The sequence below is a fragment of the Molossus molossus genome, unplaced genomic scaffold (assembly GCF_014108415.1).
Source record: "Molossus molossus isolate mMolMol1 unplaced genomic scaffold, mMolMol1.p scaffold_m16_p_1, whole genome shotgun sequence".
In the NCBI taxonomy this organism is placed as follows: Eukaryota; Metazoa; Chordata; class Mammalia; order Chiroptera; family Molossidae; genus Molossus; species Molossus molossus.
In genome coordinates this window covers 202,712,577-202,734,178 of record NW_023425344.1, presented here as the reverse complement: position 1 = coordinate 202,734,178, position 21,602 = coordinate 202,712,577, and the positions used below count along the sequence as shown (strand labels likewise).

Genomic DNA, 21,602 nt, shown 5'->3' with positions numbered 1-21,602 from the left:
CTAATCTCAGTATTTCATTGCAGCTGTTCTCAGGTGTTTTTGGTCTCAGGACCCCTTTATACTCTTAAAAACTGAGGACCTCAAAGAGCTTTTCTTTAATTGTTATATCTGTTGATATGATACGTTGTATAATAGAAATTACAACTGAGAACTTAAAAATATATTAATTTTAGCCCTGGCCGGTTTGGTTTAGCGGTTAGAGCATTGGCCTGCGGTCCTGAGAGACCAGGGTTCGATTCCCGCTAAGGGCGCGTACCTCGGTTGCAGTTTGTCCCCGGCCCTGGTCGGTTGTGCGGGTGGCAGCCACTCGATGTGTTCCTTTCACATCGATGTTTCTCTCTCTCTCTCTCTGTTCCTCTCTCTTCCTCCCACTCTACCTGAACAAAAAATGGAAAAATGTCCTTGGGTGAGGATAAAAATATACATATATATATATATATATATATAAAATTTATATATATATATAAATTTTATTTTTAAACATAATAAACCCATTACATGTTAACATATATATATTTTTTTATTTTAAATTTTTTCAAAGTAACTGTTCTCTAACGCACACAAAAAATTAGAAGAATGACATTTTTTTACATTTTTACAAATCTAATGTCTGGATTAATTGAACACAGGTTCTCATGTGTGCTTCTATATTTAATCTGTTGCAATATGTTGTTTGGGTTGAAGTATATGAACCTGGCCTTACACAGATAAGTAGGTGGAAAAGGGAAGACGTTTAAATAGTTTTTTCAGAAAATTGTGGGTTTTCCTTTTTGTCACTGCACCCAGACATAATAAGTGTTTATTATAGCGATCAGCAGACATTTGGTTCTGTCCAAAGCATCCATGGAAACATTTGATCCATGTTGACTCATCTACTCTACCCCATGTGCCATTGCCAGCTAGGTTACTGAGGCAAAAAGGGTTATTGGCAATACAGCCATGACACAATTATTGGATCAGTAAAATTTGATAGTGTTTTGTTATGTCTTAATCCTACCAAAAGTATAAATAAATGTTATGGGCTATCTGAACCCAAAGACGTTTTCAAAGCTTGGATGTTTTTCACAGGACCAGATATCAAGAACAATTTGTCATGTACCATTTTTCATAGAACCAAATATTAAGGAATTTTGGCATGGACCAAATGTTGCTGCGGACTCAGTCACACAAATGCTTTTCTTCAAGACAACCATTGTACTGCTTTGCATAGCAGATATGCTTTATGTATACTTCCCCTTTCATAGAATTTTTTTTTTTTTAAGTACATTGCAGCCCAGGCCAGTGTGGCTCGGTTGGAGCATCATCCTGTACACCAAAAGGTCCAGCAGGTTTGATCCCCAGTCAGGGTGCATATGGGAGGCCTTGGATCCCATGTTTCTCTCTCTCCCTTCCTCTCTCTAGAATCAATGAAGAACATATCCTTGAGTGAGGATAAATACATATATAGATAAATTAATATACATAAATAAATAGTATACATAAATAAATAAATAGTGTCAAAATTTAATAAAATTAATAATATTTATTGTTTAATCAAAAACATTTTTAAGTGAAACTGAATACAATGAGTACTGATACAGTTTGGTGCCTTGATTCATAGTAAGATGTCAGCAGTTTTATCCACAATGCTTTTTCACCATCAGTGCAAATATCAATACAGTGAAAGAGGTAAACGAAACCTTACTATAAAAATAGTTTTGCCTTGGCCCCTCTCTCTTCTCTTCTCTTCCAGTCCCTTGTCCCTTCTTTTCCCTTTCCTTCCCTTACCTTCTCTTCCCTTCTCCTCAAAATCAATATATATATCCAAGGATGAGGATTTAAAAAATAAATAGTTTTGACATTGAAGATCCTCCATGAATGGGTCTTAGAGATCTTTAGATGTTCACTTTTGTTTTCTGCTGTTCTGACTACTTTAGATAATTCAAACAAACGTGTGTCCTCTGGAACCCATTCCCCTTATCGTTTTTCCTTAGGTTATGCATACCTTCGTGGTAGTATATGCCTTTTTTATAATGCCCACAATGTCTGGCAGTGTCTTATAAATAGCAAGCAGTCAAAATATTTGTAAAATTAATAAATTTCTCTTTTAATGTTATCTATCCAGTTGAAATTATCCCAGTTCTGAAACAAAGATGATTCTGAAATAATGTTTAAGAGAAAAGTAATGCAGAAATAAAATCACTTTTTTCTTTAAAAAAAGAAAGGGAAGCCCTGGCCAGTTTGGCTCAGCGGTTAGAGCGTCGGCCTGCGGTCCGAAGAGACCCGGGTTCGGTTCCCGCTAAGGGCACGTACCTCGGTTGCAGTTTGTCCCCGGCCCTGGTCGGTCGTGCGGGTGGCAACCACTCGATGTGTCCCTTTCACATCGATGCTTCTCTCTCTCTCTCCCTTCCTCTCTCTCCCTCCCACTCTATCTGTACAAAAAATGGAAAAATATCCTCGCGTGAGGATAAAAAAAAATAAAAAAATAAAAAAAAAAAGAAAGGGAAGATTTTTCACTATTGTTGCTTTTTTCTTTTCCATAGTGTTCAAAACAAAACACATCAATTTCGCTTTTTATACATTTTCTTCTGGAAAAAAAAAACAAACATAAAGTCAGTAGTACAATTTTTAACCTATTGTTAATAGAAAGTACAGGAATACCTTGGAGATACTGTGAGGAACCGTTCCAGACTAATAAAGTGAATATGGCAGTAAAACAAGTTGTAATCTTTTTGCTGGTGGGAAGTTTTGCATTTAGTTTGTAAAAAATGCAACATCTGTAAAGGGAAGCTCAAAGCTCAGTAAAACGATGTGTGTCTGTATATTGTTCATCCTTTAGAAATAGTTAAACTCATTTTTCTGGGGTATTCTAAATGGTGTCTCACTTTTAAAATATGAGCAGTTGACAAAAAACTAAATTACGAATGCGCGAAAATGCACGAATTAGCTTTTTTGTTAATGTCCACATATGTGATACATTGTATATTATCTACTTAGGGAGAGGTAAAAGTTAAAATGGCTTTTGAGGTATTCATAACATAAACATTGGTGAGTATGAACAGCTATTAACATTAAAGTTATTGAATTTAGGTAGAAGTAACTTTAATGGGACAAATGCTTTTTCATTGTTTGTTCACTTGTTTTCATAGTAACAGGGATTTCGTATAGGTTCACAGAACTTTCAACTTAACTTGGACTTGTGGTGACATCTTGACATTTGTAGCACATGGTACTCACATTGGAATCAATTGGCTTTTTGTTTGTTTGTTTTCAAGGCATATTTCTCATTTTATGCACAAGGTTCCTTTTCCATCTCCTCAGAGACCACGGATTTTAGTTCAGGTAAGATTTTCTTGATATAAGTGCCCTGTTGAATGAATATTGGCTCTGTCCAAATGTAACATAAGAGTAACAATTTTATTTTTTTATTTAATTTATTTATTTTTGTTACAGATGTTTTTCCTTTATCCCCTACTGATATCCCTCTCCCCAACTCTCCCCGCCCTGTCCCCAGCTTTGTTGTCTATGTCCATTGTTCCTGCATACATGTATATAAGTTCTGTGGTTTATCTCTCCCTCCAAACCCCTCTTCTGGGGATTGTCAGTCTGTACTCCACTTCCACGTCCCTGGGACTACCCCATTCCTCAGACTGTTATATTCATTATATTCCACAAATAAGTGAGATCATGTGATATTTGTCTTTCTCAGCTTGGCTTGTTTCACTTAGGATAATACTCTCCAAGTCCCTCCATGTCGTCTCAAAGGATAAGAGATGTTTCTTTCTGCCCTGGCCAGTTTGGCTCAGCAGTTGGAGCGTTGGCTTGTGATCTGGAGAGACCCAGGTTCCGTTCTCGCTAAGGGATGTACCTTGGTTGCAGTTTGTCCCCGGCCCCAGTTGGGGTTGTGTGGGTGGCGACCACTCGATGTTTCTCTCTCACATTGATATTTCTCTCTCTCCTTCCCTCCCTCTCTCCCTCTCGCTCTATAAATGCAAAAAGTGTCAAGTGAGGATTTAAAAAAAAGATCTTTCTTTCTTACAGCTGCATAGTACTCCATTGTGTATATGTACCACAGCTTTTTTATCCATTCATCTACTGATGGACACTTGGGCTGTTTCCAGATCTTAGCTATAGTAAATAGTGCTGCTACAAACATGGGGGTACATATATTCTTTCTGATTGGTGTTTCAGGTTTCTTAAGGTATATTCCTAGAAGTGGGATCACTGGGTCAAATGGCAGTTCAATTTTTAATTTTTTGAGGTAACACCATCGTGTTTTTCATAGTGGCTGCACCAGTCTGCATTCCCACCAGCAGTGTACTAGAGTCCCCTTTTCTCCACACCCTCGCCAACACTTGTTTGATGATTTGTTGATGGCAGCCATTCTGACAGGTGTGAGGTGATACATCATTGTTGTTTTAATTTGCATCTGTCTGATGATTAGTGATGTTGAGCATTTCTTCATATGTCTTTTGGCCATTTGTATGTCCTGTTTGAAGAGGTGTCTATTTAGTTCCTGTGTCCATTTTTTAATTGGGTTCTTTGTCTTCCTTTTGTTGAGTTGTATGAGTACTCTATATATTTTGGAAATTAACCCCTTATCTGATGTATCATTGGCAATTATGCTCTCCCATACAGTAGGTTGCCTTTCCATTTTGATGGTTGTTTCTTTTGCTGTGCAGAAGCTTTTGAGTTTGATGTAGTCCCATGTGTTCATTTTTTCCTTTGTGTCTGTTGCCATAGGTGATATATCAGTGAAAATTCTGCTGCGTATGATGTTCGAAATTTTGTTGCCTACATTTTCTTCTAGAATTTTTATGGATTCATGGGTCACATTTAAGTCTTTTATCCATTTTGGGTTTATTTTTGTGTATGGTGTAAGTTGATGGTCTAGTTTCAATTTTTTGCATGTAGCTGTCCAATTTTCCCAACACCATTTATTAAAGAGGCTGTCTTTACTCCATTGTATGCTCTTGCCTCCTTTGTCTAACATTAATTGAGCATAATGTCTTGGGTCCATTTCTGGGTTCTTTGTTCTGTTCCTCTGGTCTATATGCCTGTTCTTATACCAGTACCAGGCTGTTTTGATTCCAGTCGCTTTGTAGTATAACCTGAAATCTGGTAATGTGATCCCTCCAACTTAGTTCTTCTTTTTCAAAATTGGTGTGGCAAGAATAACAATTTTAAATGGGGGGAAATCAAATAGGATTAAAAGAGAACAAGATGTTATTTAATTTTGGAGTTTGGGTCTTACTGTCTTATTAACTGCCTTCCAGACAATTAATTTTTCTTTCTTAAATAAAGGATTGCAGAGTTAAAGAAGTAGGAGGCAGTAGACATTTGAACACACAAGAAGGAACTTCTTTCCTTAAATTTGTTTTAGGTATTTGAAAGTTTCTCTGTGGCTTTGGCTTTTATTCCCTAAGTTAAGTATATTAGAGTATATAGAAGGAAAAGTTGTGTGTTTTCATATAGTGCAGGAAGGAATGCTTATATCTTTGTGATGGGGGTAGTTTAAAAGGAACATAAATTATTTTCCCCATATTTTTTCCAACTGACTGTATCTTTCCTCTTTTGTTCATATTTTTGTTTGTATTCTTGATATCTAAGTTTCTGCTTATTTAATCATCATTTATGAAGCTGTTTACATTAAGACAATATTTTCATGTAATATCACTAATTGTGCTTTACTATATCTATCATAGCCCTTAATAGGGTATCATTTGAAATTAGAAATCATTTGGCAAATAGATATTTAAAGATTTGTGAAATCTGCATAAATTTGAAAATGTGCATAAAAATAATTGCATTATTATATTGGTACCGATAAAATGTCTAGAAAAATATCATTTGATGAGTTTTATAATCATTCTGCATATTTACATATAATTTCTGTCTTCTTGGTATTTAGTGACAGAATATATGTAGCACACTCAGTTGGAATACACAGAAAATATTTGCTTTATAACAGAAGTTGGCAAACTTTTTCTGTTGAGGCCAAAAAGTAAATATTTTAGTATTTACAGGCCATGCTATCTCTATTGAAACTACTCAGCTCTGCTGTTATTGCACAAAAGCAGCTAGAGGTGTATGTAAATGATGAGTTCTGATAAACTTTATAAAAACAAGTGGCCTGTGGATTAGCCCTAGAGGCCATAGGTTTGCTAGCTCTGGTTTTATGGTATTAAATGAATAATTTAGTGTCTCAATAAAGATTTGTTAAAATGGCATTAAGGAAACATTGAGGAACAGAAGAAAATATATAGGATTTAGAATGGAGGAGTTGGTAGTCAGAAGAGGTCAGTGATCATGACATATTTTTCAGGATCTTAGTAAGTGACTATACTAAGGAATGAATATATTGAAACATCATCATCATTAGTCTATGTTTTTACCAGAAAGTGGTGTTTTAAAGTTTATGTTTTAAATACTGTATTTTAAATCTTCCAGTTATCGCCACATGATAATCTGATCCTCAGTCAGCCTGTTTCTTCACCTCTTCCATTAAGGCAAGTAAAACTTCATTTCTATTTATGTTCCTCTAAATCTAGTGTGAGCTCAAGTAATATTAAAATATTTTTTCTCTTTCCTAGGTAAAATTTTAAATGTTGATGGAAATATTTTTCATTTAACTGTTTCTTACCTAAATTCCATTTACTTAATATTTAGGTTAATATTCTTAAAAAAAGAAAGGCATCACCCTGGCTGTCTTGCTCAATGGTTAGAGCATTGACCCATACACCAAAGGGTCTTGGGTTTGATTCCCAGTCAAGGGAAAATACCTGGATTATGGGTTCAATCCCCAACCCTGCTGGGGCCCATGCAGGAGGCAGCCAATCAGTATGTCTCTCTCTCCCCCTTTCCCTCTGTCCCCCCCCCCTCCACTCTCTCTAACAAGAACAACAACAACAAAAATCCTCAGGTGAGGATTAACAAAAAGAAAAAGAAAGACTTTTACAGTAGTGTTTGGTATTTTGTGTATCCATTTGTTATCATAATAAATAGGTGCATATGTATGTAGATTATGAAAACAGTTATTTTTAGTTTTAAGTGTTCTCTGAAAAACATTCAAATGCAATTAATTTTCAGTTTAACCTCAAAATAAAAAGATACTTATAAATATTAAACCATGGAATAGAACATTGTATTTCACCACCTTAAAAGTTCAGAGAAATTATGAAATATGTTTTTTCTACGGTATTTCTTGAAATTTAATTAGCTGTATAATTTTTCTAGCAGAGAAATAGTTACAGTGTAATTAAGCTAATTTTGTAGCATATACCTAAAGGAGACTAGGTGCCATCTTTTTTAAAAATTTTTTTTATCCTCAGCCGAGGACATTTTTGCATTTATCTTCAGATAGAGCAAAAGGGATAGAGGGAGGAAGAGAGAGAGAAACATCGATGTGAGAGAGACACATCAACTGGTTGCCACCCACATGACCCCAACCGGAGCTGGGCTCGAGCTGCAACTGGGGTATATGCCCTTAGCAGGAACCAAACCCAGGACTCTCTGGTCCGCAGGCCAACGCTCTAACCACTGAACCAAATTGGCCAGGGCTAGGTGCCATCTTTGACATTAATTTTGTAAGAATTTCAGATTATTTCATCACTAGATCTCCACCTAGGGTGACCAGTGTTTTTTCTAACCTTTTTTTCTTTCAATCGTCGTCCAAGGATATTTTTCTGTTTATCATCAGATAGAATGGGAGGGAGGAAGAGGAAGAGAGAGAGAGAGACTGCAAGGGGGGGGGGGGGAGAGAGAGAGACTTTGATTCGAGTGAGACACATCAACTGGTTACCTCCCACAGAACCCCACCAGGGCCGGGCGAACCGTAACCAGAATCGAACTGGTGACTCATTGGTCCACAGGTGAACCCTAGAACTGCTGAACCAAACTGGCCAGGGCTTCTTAACCTTTTTTAAGCCAAAAATAAACTAGTAATACTGGCTGAGACTATGTAAAAATGATTCTAAATTACCCAAGGACTATTTTTTTTTTGTTAACAGCTTTTTTTTTGGTATATAATTCACATACTGTACAGTTCACCCAATTAAATTGTACGATTCACTGGTTATATTCACGAAGCTCTGCAACTATCACTATAATCAATTTTAGGATACTTTCATCTCTCTAAAAAGAAGCCCTGTATGCTTTAGCAGTTTATGTTCCCTATTTCTCCCATCCCTACACACAAAAACACACATACCTCCCCAACCCTTGGCAACAACTAATCTGCATTCTGTCTACAGATTTGCCTCTCCTGAACATTTCATATAAAGGGAATAATATTACATTTGGCCTTTTGTATTTAGCTTCCTTCACTTAGCATAATGTTTCCAAGTTTTATCTATGTCGAAGTGTGTATCAGTACTTCATTTTTGTTTGTTTATTTGTTTGTTTATCCTCATCTACAGATATATTTTTCATTGATTTTTAAAGGGAGTGGAAGGGAGGGAGGAGGAGAGAGAGAGAGAGAAACATTGATGTGAGAGAGAGACATATTGTTCGGTTGCCTCCTTAACGCGTCCTGACCGGGACCAGGGATTGAACCTACAACCCAGGTATGTACCCTTGGCTGGGTGGGAATCGAACCTCAGACCCTTTGGTGCATGGGCCGATGCTCTATCCACAAAGCCATACTGACCAGGGTGAGTACTTTATTTCTTTTTATTTCCAACAAATATTTCAGTATATGAATATACAACTTTTTTTTAAATTCTCACCCGAGGATATTTTTCCATTAATGTTTACACAGGGTAAAAGGGGATAGGGAAGAGAGAGAGAAAAACATCCATGTGAGAGAGACACATTGACCAGTTGCTTCCTGCACAACCCTGACAAGGCTGGGGTTTGAACCTGCAACCCAAGTACGTGCCCTGGCAGAAATCGAACCCTTGACCCTTTAGTCCACGGGCCAATGCTGTAACTACTGAGCACCTGCCAGGGCTGAATACACCACATTTTTATTTTTCCATTCATCACTCTGTGGACTTTTTGGCTGCTATGAATAATGCTGCTATGAACATGCACAATTTTTTTGTGACATATATTTTCATTTCTCCAAGAGACTTTTGTTACTAGTTTTGCTTTATTTAAAAAAATAATAATTCAGCCCTGACCGGTTTGGCTCAGCAGTTGGAGCATCGGCCTGCGGTACAGAGAGATCCGGGTTCAATTCCCGTTAAGGGCATGTACCTCAGTTGCAGTTTGTCCCCGGCCCTGGTTGGTCTTGAGGGTGGCAGCCACTCGGTGTGTCCCTTCACATCGATGTTTCTCTCTCTCTTCCTCTCTCTCCCGCCCGCTCTATCTGAACAAAAGGTGGAAAGGTGTCCTCGGGTGAGGATAAAAATAATAATAATAATAATAATTCAGTGAAGCCAATTATTTAACATTATATAGACAAAATGCTGGTTGTTCAACTGAATTATTTACTTTGTCAACCTAGTGTTTTGTTATCGTACAGAATGTCTAAGTTTTGGTTATGAATTTGCCTTGTATTTGTATATCATCACTTGGTAGCTCTTGATTTCGTATTATTGTTATTATAATATTAAAGAGGATCTATTCATAAATCTAAATTTTAATATGTGTATTTACCTTAGGGAGCTGGGCCTGTAAATCATGTAGTTTTTTAAAAATAATTATTAGCGTGGAAGATGAGCCAAACTTTCATTAAAGTATTTGCTTTTTTAAAATTTTTTTTTATTTTTTTATCCTCACCCGAGGACATTTTTCCATTCAGACAGAGCGGGAGGGAGAGAGAGGAAGAGAGAGAAACATCGACATGAAAGGGACACATTGAGTGGCTGCCACCCGCACAACCCAACCAGGGCCGGGGACAAAATGCAACCGAAGTACATGCCCTTAGCGGGAACTCAGCTCTGGTCTCTCTGGACTGCAGGCCGACGCTCTAACCGCTGACCCAAACTGGCCAGGGCAAAGGGCTTGCTTTTTAAATCGAAGCATCCCTCTTATAAATTAAATTCTTTATTTGGACATTATCTACATGGTAGATCTGTCTATACAAAATAAAGCAGATGACTTTTCATATTGAATACAATGCAGAAGAATTGAATGATTTTGAAACCTCATAAAAGTTCAGTGTTGTCATAGTATATTTCTGAAGCAGTGTTTTCCCTACATAAGGTTAGCAATCACATTTAAAGTTGAATATATAATACAAATTCTACCCTAAACACGAACTTTTTTTTTTTCATTATTTTGGGTAATGAATTATTTGATCTTATTTTATTAATTACATATTTTTGTTTGGATTGACAGTGGTGGCAAGTTTTCAACACTACTTCAGAATTTAGGCCCTGAAAATGCTGTGACACTACTGGTGTTTGCAGTAACAGAACATAAGATTCTCATTCATTCCTTACGGCCTTCTGTGCTTACTAGTGTGACAGAAGCATTAGTGTCTGTGAGTATCACAATTTCTTATTGTGAAAATATATGATTTAAAGCTATTTTAATTCAGAGTGTAATGAGTTTTTATGTTATGAAAACAATTTAAATTTTCTGACCATTTATACTAGTTATAATTATTTAATTCATTTTCAAGCATTAGGCTTTAGGTATAAATATTTAAAAGATAATTTTTTTATGCATAAGTTACACTTCAATGTCAAACAGCTAAATATTCTCCAATCTTTTGTTTATCCAAGATGATATTCCCTTTCCACTGGCCATGCCCATATGTTCCTCTCTGCCCACTGGCTTTAGCCGATGTCTTGAGTGCACCATGTCCGTTCATAGTAGGAATTGATTCAAGATACTTTGATCTCTATGATCCTCCACCAGATGTTAGTTGTGTTGACTTGGATACCAACACCATTTCTCAGTAAGTACATTTTAGTGATTTTACACCTTATAATTTACTTCATAATGTATGTATGTAATTGTTTATTTTATGAATGCATATTAGAATTTCCCTTTAGCTATATTGTTTTTGTTTTTGGAATTATTACCATCTTTGCATCAGCTCTTACTGTATACTTCAGTGGGACAGATTTAAGACATTAGAGAAGGTTTTTTTGTTTTGTTTTGTTTTATCCTCACCCGAGGACATATTTTTTCCATTTTTTGTTCAGATAGAGTGAGAGGGAGAGAGAGGAAGAGAGAGAGAGAGAGAAACATCGACGTGAAAGGGACACATCGAGTGGCTGCCACCCGCACGACCAACCAGGGCCGGGGACAAACTGCAACCGAGGTACATGCCCTTAGCGGGAACCGAACCCGGGTCTCTCCGGACCACAGGCTGATGCTCTCACCGCTGAGCCAAACCGGCAGGGCGTAGAGAAGGTTGTTGTTTTTTTTTTATGAATTTTTATTTATTTTTTTGTTACAGATATTTTACCTTTTTACCCCATTGGCACTCCCCACCCCACCCCCCCTCCACCCTGTCCCCGGCTTAGTTGTCCATGTCCATTGGTCATGCATACATGCATATAAGTTCTGTGGTTTATCTCTTCCCACCCCCCCACCCCCCATCCCCTCTTCTGAGGGATGTCAGTCTGTGCCCTACTTCCATGTGTCTGGGTCTACCGTATTCCTCAGACTGTTATGTTCATTATATTCCGTTTATAAGTGAGATCATGTGGTATTTGTCTTTTTCTGCTTGGCTTCTTTCACTTAGGATAATACTTTCCAGGTCCCTCCATGTCGTCTCAAAGGATAAGAGATCTTTCTTTCTTACCGCTGCATAGTACTCCATTGTGTATATGTACCACAGCTTTTTTATCCATTCGTCTACTGGTGGACACTTGGGCTGTTTCCAGATCTTAGCTATTGTAAAGAGAAGGTTTTATTGAAAAGAAAATGTGCCTTTCATCTTTAGCTTTTTATTTATTTATTTATCCTTACCTGAGGATATTTCTGCATTTATCTTCAGATAGAACAGGAGGGAGAGAGGGTGGAAGAGAGAAAGAAACATCGATGTGAGAGAGACACATTGAGTGGTTGCCACCCACATGACCCCGGTTCCCAGCTGGGGCGGGGGACAAACTGCAACCGAGGTACGTGCCCGTAGTGGGAACCGAACCCGGGACTCTCTGGTCTGCGGGCCGATGCTCTAACTGCTGAGCCAAACAGGCCAGGGCCATCTTTAGCTTTTTAAATATTTAAGAAACATTATAATCTTATGCTTACCTAGTAATTTAGCAGAAGGGAAATTGAGGTTAGAAATATAAAAAGTTGCCCTGGCTGGTTTGGCTTAGCATTAGAGTGTTGGCCCACAGACCAGTGGGTCGCAGGTTCAATTCTGGCCAAGGGCACATACCTTGGTTGCAGTTTGTCCCCGGCCCCTGTTGGGGTTGTGTGGGTGGTAGCCAGTCAATGTGTCTCTCTCACATTGATGTTTCTCTCTTTCTCTTCCTCCCTCTCTCCCTCTCTGAAGATGAATGCAAAAATGTCCTCGGGTGAGGATTGAAAAAAACATTATACATAATTTACTTTTATACCCTAGGAGTATAAGGATTTTGTAAGTTTCTCTCTTTTACTGGAATAATATGTAAGTTGTACCACTGGAGCTATATATATTTATAGCTTTTCTTTATAATTAAATGTTTCTCTTATATCCCTTATTTTCAGTTTAATCATACTTATGCTATTAAGGGAAGAGGAAATTAATGCAGTGACCACATTGAATCCACAGGACGTGCTTAAAATAACTTCAAATTAGTCTATCATTAAAGCCCAAAAGCTAGTATGCTTTTACAAATTAAATATGTATATGTGAAATAGGTTTTTCTTCATTTTTAAATATGCATATGTTATACTAAAGCTTTTTTATTCGGTAATCTTGTATTCTAGTTTTGTCATATGTCAAAACCTCAAATACCTAAATCATCAGAAAAGTTTAGCAAAACAATAATTTTCTGTTACAAAGGATGTATAATGTCAAAAAGCTTTTATTCAGAGAAAGCCTAACCAAGAAAATATGGGATGTATTTTACACATTTTGTGTGTAAAAGCAGTTTTATATATGGGATCGATAGAGTCAAAGATTCTTTACCAGAAATGTTTAATTCTTTTTTTTTTTTTTATCCTCACCCAAGGACATTTTTCCATTTTTTGTTCAGATAGAGTGGGAGGGAGAGAAAGAGACAGAGAGAGAGAGAGAGCAACATGATGTGAAAGGGGCACATCAAATGGCTGCCTCCCACACACACGAACCAACCAGGGTCGGGGACAAACTGCAACCGAGGTACATGCCCTTCGCGGGAACCGAACCCGGGTCTCTCTGGACCGCAGGCCAACGCTCTAACCACTGAGCAAACCTGGCCAGGGCAGGAATGTTTAATTCTTTACCAGAAATATTTAAATTTTTAAATATTAAAGTAGTATCTTTTTTCTTTGCCAGTTGTTAATGTTACATGACATAGTGTTTTTAAAATTTTAAGTTAAGTCCGGCCGGTGTGGCTCAGTGGTTGAGCATTGATCCATGCACCAAGAGGTTGCCTGTTTGATTCCTGGTCAGGACACATGCCCAGGTTGTGGGCCTGGTCCCCAGTTAGGGACATGTAGGAGGCGTCCAATCAGTGTGCTCTCTCATCGACGTTTCTCTTTCTCTCTCCCTCTCACTTCCTCTCTCTCTAAAAATCAGTAAAGGAAAAAAAATTGAAGTTATGGATGGTAAATGAATCTATACTAGGTTTATTATGGTAATAAATTACATTTCCCTCTTTTTATACTTTCCTTCAATATGTTAAAAGAAGGTGTTTTTTTTTTAAATCTTCACCCGAGGATATGTTTTACATTGATTTTAGAGAAAGAGGAAGGGAGAGAGAAAGAGAAAGAGAGAAACATTGGTGTGAGAAACATTGATTGGTTTCCTCCCAAGCGTGCTCTGACTGGGAATTGAACCAGAACCTTTTGATGCACGAGAGGATGTTCCAACCAACTGAGCCACACTGGCCAGGGCTAAAATAATTTTTTATTATTGTATCTTTTTGTTTTGATCACTAATGAGTTAGAGAATCAAAGAAACATGAGTCATTTGTACTCATTAGTATTCTTCCTTCTTGATATTATCATCCTTATAAGCTTATGGGAAGATTAAACTAGTAAACTTAGAGCTTTCTACATTCCTTCATCCAGAATTTCTGGAGCCTCAACCTGAAATTTTAAAGAAAAACAATTTCTGAGTATGGAATTTTTTGTTTCCTTTTCCCTCTCTGACTCTTAGATACATGTAATACAGAGTATATTATGAATGTCAGGAAATTTCTGAAGAAAGGGAAATTAGTATCTGATATGTGCTAGGCATAAAGCTGTATGCATAGCCTAAATTATCTCATATTTTCTTTATTTTGCGAGATAGTTTTTATTGACCCTGTGACAGATAAGAAAACCAAAGTTTGAAATTTTAAGTAATTTATCAAAAGGCATATAACTTATACTGCCAGAACTAGATTTTGAAACCATCACTGTCTGATTTCAAACTAATACAGCTACCACTAATTATTGACTAACTGTTTATGTAATAGTATTCTTATAAATGACATTACCAAGAATGCAAATGCGGTACTAACTAAAACTGTCCTGCTCAGCTAAGTTTTAAAGTGAAGATATCAATTAGATGTAATAAAATGGTAACAAGATATTTTTCATTCATTTATGCTACCGACATATCCTGAACACCTTTTTGGGTTTCTTTTTGTTTTTTGTTTTTTTGCTAGGCACTGGAAATAAAAAGGCAAACTAAATACACTCCTTTTTCTTAAATTGCTCATAATTTAGTCTAGCAAGACAGGCATGCATACAGTGAATGATAAGGCACAGTGGGAGTGCTGTGTTGCAAAGCTTTATCAAGAAAATAACATAAATAGTGTTTCTATGTTGTGTTCTCACTGTAATGGAGGATCTGTGCTCCTGGTCACATTATAAATGAAATAAAACCTTCACAGCAGGACATCTGCAATTTGACCCTGCCCTATCTGTATTTTTATTCTCATTTGTGGAAAGATAGGATAGATTCTAAGACAGTTGTTCTTTGTCAGCTTAAGCTTTCCCATCCACTCTTTTTTCTTTGTTTAGTTTCCAAAGTGATATTTGCCCTTTTTATTCTGTGTGAAGTCTAGGCAACACTGAAAAACAAAAAAGTTCAACAGGTTTCACTACGCCCATGTGCTATGTCCTTGTCCTTTGGTGGTTAGAACATGAGTGATTTACTTTTCTTCTCCTTTTTCTGTACATTTTTCAAGTTTTCTAAAATTAGTATTTATTGCTGTTAAAATAGAAAAATATAATCAAATAAAGAGTGGAATAAACAATGCTATAGTAAAATACAAACACTTATGGTGTTTTATCACGATGCTTTTTTCTTCTCTTACCCCATATGTAGTTAAAGAAAAACTATTGTCATAGTTGTATTAAAGGAGATTATAGAAAGTTTGTCACAGAAACAAAGATATCACTTTCAAGCACATACGCTCTTTTATAGTTATTAAAGTATTTTGGAATGTTGTAGTTTATTTAATTAATTTAATATTAAAGATTATTTTCTGAAACCAAAATAACAGGTTTTTTGGAAACTAAGAAACAATATTTAAATATGCCAAAGTATTTTGATAAGCTCATTGAAAGTTTTCTACAGTGCTTTATCTTAGATCTGTAACAACAACAAAAAAAATCTATATAGTAGGATTTTCCCAATATTTAGGTGTCTACAGACTCCTAAGTGGAGTTTAAGAATAATGATCACCACATTAAGTTTAGTAGTGAATAGCATGATTCCAGTGCAAGTGGAATTTACTCAGTACCAATCACAAATTTTTGAGCTATATTTAATGCAAAGTTTTACCCTCCTATAGATTAATTTTTAAATATTCTACATCCCAGTTTACCTCAGCAATATTATTTCCTAGTAATTAGAATATTTTGTTGTGTTTTATTTTTTGTTCAATGTGTTTTTTCTTATACATCAAGTATACACTTTCTCCCCACCCCCCAAGAAAGGTCCGTCTAACAAATATATTATTTTTGCCATTTAATCTCAGAACTGGTGACAAGAAAAATGTGGCCTGGAAGATACTTCCAAAGAAACCATGTAAAAATCTGATGAACACACTGAATAATTTGCACCAGCAACTGGCAAAATGTAAGTGTCTAACTTAATTAAAGGAAATAATTTAATCTGAGAAAAGGACTCCTGTTACTTTGCTACTTGTAAAAAGATAGTGTTTATCTAAAGGAAAGTGTTTTTTTACAATCTTAAAGGCAAATGAGCACATAGCCAAAAAATTTTAGAAGATGAATGGGAGATTTATAAAATTTATTTTTTATAGAACTATTTTAGAATAATAGAATTCAAAAAGAAGTTAAGATGGTTATTCTCTTTAATTTTACTGTTACTGAAATACCCTGGAAAAAAGAAGAATTTCCACTTGTATATTATCTTTATACATGGAATAGAAAGTTAGTTTTGAAAATCTAATACAGGTGGTTTAAATGACATTAGAAAATGCTGGTTTCCAGTAGGGTGAGTGCTAGGTCATATGCTTTTCACCTTCAGTGGATCTTAATACTGTGCATACCTCACGTAATTTGAAAATAGAAGCTTGCTGAAAGCATTAAGAAATTAATCAAAATGAAAATTGATGAGATATGGAATATTTCAGTGAAAAGCTTATATATAAGAATATCTTGACAGTGATCCAGAATTACTAAGAAGAATTAAAACTTCATTTATCTAATCATCTTGGTATTTTATAACAATAATCCATTCAGGGCCCATAATTTAATACTTATTATATGAAAAATGTTCAGTAATTGTGTGGCAATATTTGAGGCTTTCATTTTTGTAGTAGGTAAAATATAAACATAGGTACCTGTAATATACTTGGAAGTAGACATGAAAGACAATGTTTACAAGTAGATAATTTGGAAGTGGCTCATAAATATTGAGATATTTTAAAAATTACATCAAATGAATAAAATTTTATGGAACAAGTAAATTATGTATGGAATTTTATTTAAACTACCCTAGTTAATTGCTTTCTAAAATGCATGCACTTCTTTTGAATAGCTGAGAAGTCCAGCAGCTTTTGTAACAATATTGAAATATTATTAAAATCAGTGAAATAGCCCATTTAGCTCTATTGAAGGGCAGAACCTTAAAGCTTCAAACTACAGACTTTTAAATAATACTGATAGTACAGGATTGTGTAACACTTTATAGCTTCAGAGCACTTTCTCATACATTCTTTTGAGGATAATAAGGTTGCGAGAGATAAAATACTTTCTTAAATATACAGATGAAGCTAATGATTAAAACTTGGGCCTTTTGTTCCAATGTCTACATGGTTTCTAATACTTATATTTTATTAGGCAATGAGAACTCCAAAAAACTTGCTTAGATGATTACTGTTCCTCATATTTTAAAAAGTTTTTAGATTTTGAAACAATCACATTTTTCTCCTGACCCTTTGAGACTAGATGCCCCATCACCTCCAAATGGAATTTATTTCTTACCAACAAGTACTTTCTCCTACATCACTACCATATAACCATGAAAATCAGGAAATTAACGTTCATTCAACATTACCGCCATCTTTATTCTCAGACCAGATTTGAGTTTTGCTAGTTATCATAAAATGTAATGTTCTTTATAGCAAAAGAATCTGTTTCCAAATCTAATGTTGTATTTATTTTCGAAGTCTCCTTATTGTCCTTTTGTCTAAACAATTCCTCAGTTTTTTCTTTTTCTTGACATTTTTTAAGGTGATACTTACTATTGTAGAATGGTTCATGATGTGGGTTTGTCTGAATGTCCTCATGATAAATACAGATCATTTACCTTTCACAGGAATATTGCAGAAGTGACACTGGGTTCTTTTCATAGCATCGTTATTAGATTGAGCACTGTATCAGTTTGTCGCATTGTTGATGAAGATGTTCACTTTGATCATCTGATTAGGTGGTGTCTACCAGGCTTCTTCTTCTCTGCAAAGTTATTCTTTTACTATCTAATAGCTTTAGCATTGATTTGTTCAGGAAGAGTGAGAGTTGATTTTCACATTTTAAACCCAGAATGTTCCTTCTCCTATAAGCACTTATATTTTTTTAAAAAAAAGAGGGAAGGACAAACTAGTGCATTTAACCCTGTGTCCAGTTGATATGTTTGTTATGATCTTCATTTATTAATTTACATACAATTATTTCATAACATGAACATTTTTTCTGACAGTAGTCAGATAAACAGGGATCATTTTATGTTTAATTTGGATCGAATGTACTCAGCAGAGCCTGGAAATGGTATGGCAAGCTTTTCTAGTATTTACATATTATGAAGTTATATAAACAAAGGTTGAGGTTACTTGAGCCCTTTTGAAAACACAACAAATTTTTTTCTTTCAATTTTATTGAGATATAATAGACATACAGGAATATATACGTTTAAGGTGTACAACATAATGGCTTGACATACATATGCAACAAATTTATATTGATACAATTATGAACATTAGCTTTGACTGTTTGAAGAAAACACTAACACTGTTATTTCTTCACAGTGCAGCAGAGACCAAGAGATGATGGACTGATGGATTTAGCAATGAATGACTATGATTTTAATTATGGAAAGAGGTTGCACATGATAGATTTGGAAATCCAAGAGGCATTTTTGTGTTTCATGGCCTCTATTTTAAAAGGTTATCGATCATACTTAAGACCAATCACACAAGCCCCATCTGAGACAGCCACAGATGCAAGTTCTCTTTTTGCTCTACAAGGTGAGTGATTGCATAGTTTTACAGTTGTCATATTACTAAACTTAACCTTGTGATGATTTCATTGCTTTCTGGGTTAATAGCTCATATTTATCAAAATATATACTTATTTTGAGAGAGTGTGAATAACAACTTTGTTGGTAATCCATTTTCATAGGACTTCTCAGGCACATTCAATATAACTCCATTGACAAAGTATACATAAGGAACTATTTGAAAAGTACAGAAATTTCTAAATATGTACTATTACACTTGTGTCACAGGTGTGTTTATATTGACGCTTTTAGCTTTCAGGGCAGCCAGCCAATGTTGGGCATGCTGAGTAGCCCAGGATGGTAACCTCCAGGCTTAAGCAGCCTCATTTGTTTTATTTCAGTGTGCTTTACAAATATTATTTTCTGTCTATACCATGAAGTAAAAAAAATGTTGGGAAGCCCTGGAATGCATTTTGTGTCATAATATGTATTCACTTTCTTTTGTGGTATTTAACATTTAAAAGAGAAAAATTTTTAAATAAACATATATTGAGAGCCTCCAAATGATAGGTATTGGGTACATAGTGGTATGCAAAAGATGCATGGTCACACACACACAAAAGAAAAGCAAGACATGATCACTTCTCCCATGGAGCTTATAGTCAAGAAGATAAGAAATTTGAAAATAATACGAATGAACACTTCAGTTCACAACTTTAGATCATAGAAGGCCATTGTGAGGAATTCACATCTGAACCATGATCAAAACGAGGAGTAGAAATCAGCCAGGCAAAGGGAAAGCAGAAGAGTGTTTTAGGCAGAGAGAACCGTTTATGCAAAGTCCCTGAGGCTGGAAAGAGTTTGAGTTCACAGACCCAAAAGAAACCTCACGTGTTGTATAACTGAGTATAATGAGCAAACTGGAGTTTGAAATAAGAAAATAAACTTTTACTCTGTTACAGTAAGTATGACACAAACATAAATGAATACTAGAGGGGATGGAACTGCTGTTTTGAAAAAGCTACATATGTATATGGAAAGAAAGAGCATGAACCATATGCACATAGCATACAATACATAAGGGGAAAAATAGCAATTTTAAAATGCTTTCATATTTGCTAGTTTATGTGTAATCTTCAAGGTAGTGAGAGGACAACAGAGACATTTCTGGATGAGGATTTGGAAGATCTGGATTCAAGTATCTTTCCTGTTGCTATCTTTGTCAGATCACTTCCCCTTTCAGGGTCTTAGTTTCTTTTTCTGCAAAATGGTAAGGTATAGATGACATAGTTGATCAAGTTCCTTCCAGCTTAAAAATTCTATGAATCTTTAAATGATATTCTGACATTGTAAATTTATGTTGAACAGCTTTCTTAAGAAGCCGGGACCGATCACATCAAAAATTCTATAACATGATGACCAAAACACAAATGTTTATTCGCTTCATTGAGGAATGTTCTTTTGTCAGTGATAAAGATGCAAGCCTGGCATTTTTTGATGATTGTGTAGATAAAGTAAGTAATAGTTTGTCTCTAGTTCTCTAACTTATTTTGTGTGACTATTAGAAATGTTAGGAATTACAGTTTCTATTTATGTTTTACTAACTTTTAACAAAATCTAAATTAATTTTATTCCATCATTGATCCTTATTATGAAAGTTTTGGTGGCCTACCAGATATTATGGAAGACAACAACCCTCTTAGGAATACCCTATAGTATTTTACTAAATTGTGAGTTTTATTTTAGCAGTCAGGTCTGTATCCCTGCCTGCCCACTTACAGACAATAGGACTTTTGTTCAAGCCTGTAGACCTCTAACTTGAACATTCTTAATTTTCACCTCTCTTTTTTGTCTAAGATGGATTGTCACATGCTGAGACATAGGCATAGAGCATAATGAATATTTCATCTGAATATTTCTACAATTTGGGAGTGAGTTGTAGCATAAATTAAGTGAACTAATTCTATTTAAATTAGTGTGTGAAACCTTCCCTTTTCCTTCAGTCCTAATATCATTAGGTGGGATACAGTAAGGAGGGTATCCATGCTGGAGAGAGGGTAGGTAGGGAACAGTGGCACAGAGAGAGAGATCAAAACCTGAATGCAGTGAGGAAGGAGAAGCAGCCTAGTGTGGGGTGTCAGAATCTAAGCTACGTGAGGAGAGCATCCATGTAAGCTGTGACGTAACATGGACAGTCAGAGGACAAACAGAATGAAGAGAGTGTCCATGCTGGGGGATAGACTATTGCAGGGGTTGGAACCTAAATAGGATGAGAAGCACATCCATGCAGAGTTGAGGACAGCATGGAGTGTCGGAGTTTGAGCAAAGTAGGGAGAGTATCCCCATTGAGAAGGGACAGCAAATGGGTGTCAGAGTTTGATCAGGATGAGGGAGATGCCAACTTGGTGGGGCTGGGGGGTTGGTCTGGAACAATCTGCCAAAGCCAAATTAGAGTTAAGAAGTCATATGCATGGGGGAGGGGTGGTGGTGGTAGAGAGGGGAGAATGTTACATATGGGGGATTGATAAAATAAATAAATATATTAAAGATAATGAAGTTTCCCACTGACTAAGAAAGGATTTACAAATGGAGAAAAGGAGCCTGACTGGTGTGGCTCAGTGATTGAGCATTGACCCATGCACCAAGAGGTCATCAGTTCAGTTCCTGGCCAGGGCATGTGTCCAGGTTATGGGCCAAATCCCCAGTGGGGGGCATGCTGGAGGCGGCCAATTGATGTTCTCTCTCTTCAATGTTTCTATCTTTCTCTCCCTCTCCCTTCCTCTCTCTAAAACCAGTAAAAAGGAAAAAAAAAAAAAAAAATAGAGATAAAAGGGGAAAAACCAGAACAAACCCTTTAGTATTGGAAGTTCCATATGATATCATTGGTTTTCAATATATATAGATAAATATA

General features: G+C 36.0%; 1 protein-coding gene across 16 annotated transcripts in view; it reads left to right on the top strand.

Annotated features, from left to right (window-relative positions):
- DENND4A (DENN domain containing 4A) overlaps positions 1 to 21,602 on the top strand; it is a 136,998-nt gene that overhangs the window by 71,002 nt on the left and 44,394 nt on the right. For 15 of the 16 annotated variants that reach the window (XM_036258656.1, XM_036258632.1, XM_036258587.1 and 12 more), the window contains 7 exons: positions 3,255 to 3,321; positions 6,430 to 6,488; positions 10,264 to 10,408; positions 10,653 to 10,828; positions 15,987 to 16,087; positions 18,501 to 18,719; positions 20,060 to 20,205. In XM_036258656.1, the coding sequence (XP_036114549.1) occupies positions 3,255 to 3,321; positions 6,430 to 6,488; positions 10,264 to 10,408; positions 10,653 to 10,828; positions 15,987 to 16,087; positions 18,501 to 18,719; positions 20,060 to 20,205 (913 nt within the window). The remainder of the gene's footprint in view (positions 1 to 3,254; positions 3,322 to 6,429; positions 6,489 to 10,263; positions 10,409 to 10,652; positions 10,829 to 15,986; positions 16,088 to 18,500; positions 18,720 to 20,059; positions 20,206 to 21,602) is intronic. The other variant, XM_036258666.1, reaches the window with a different exon arrangement.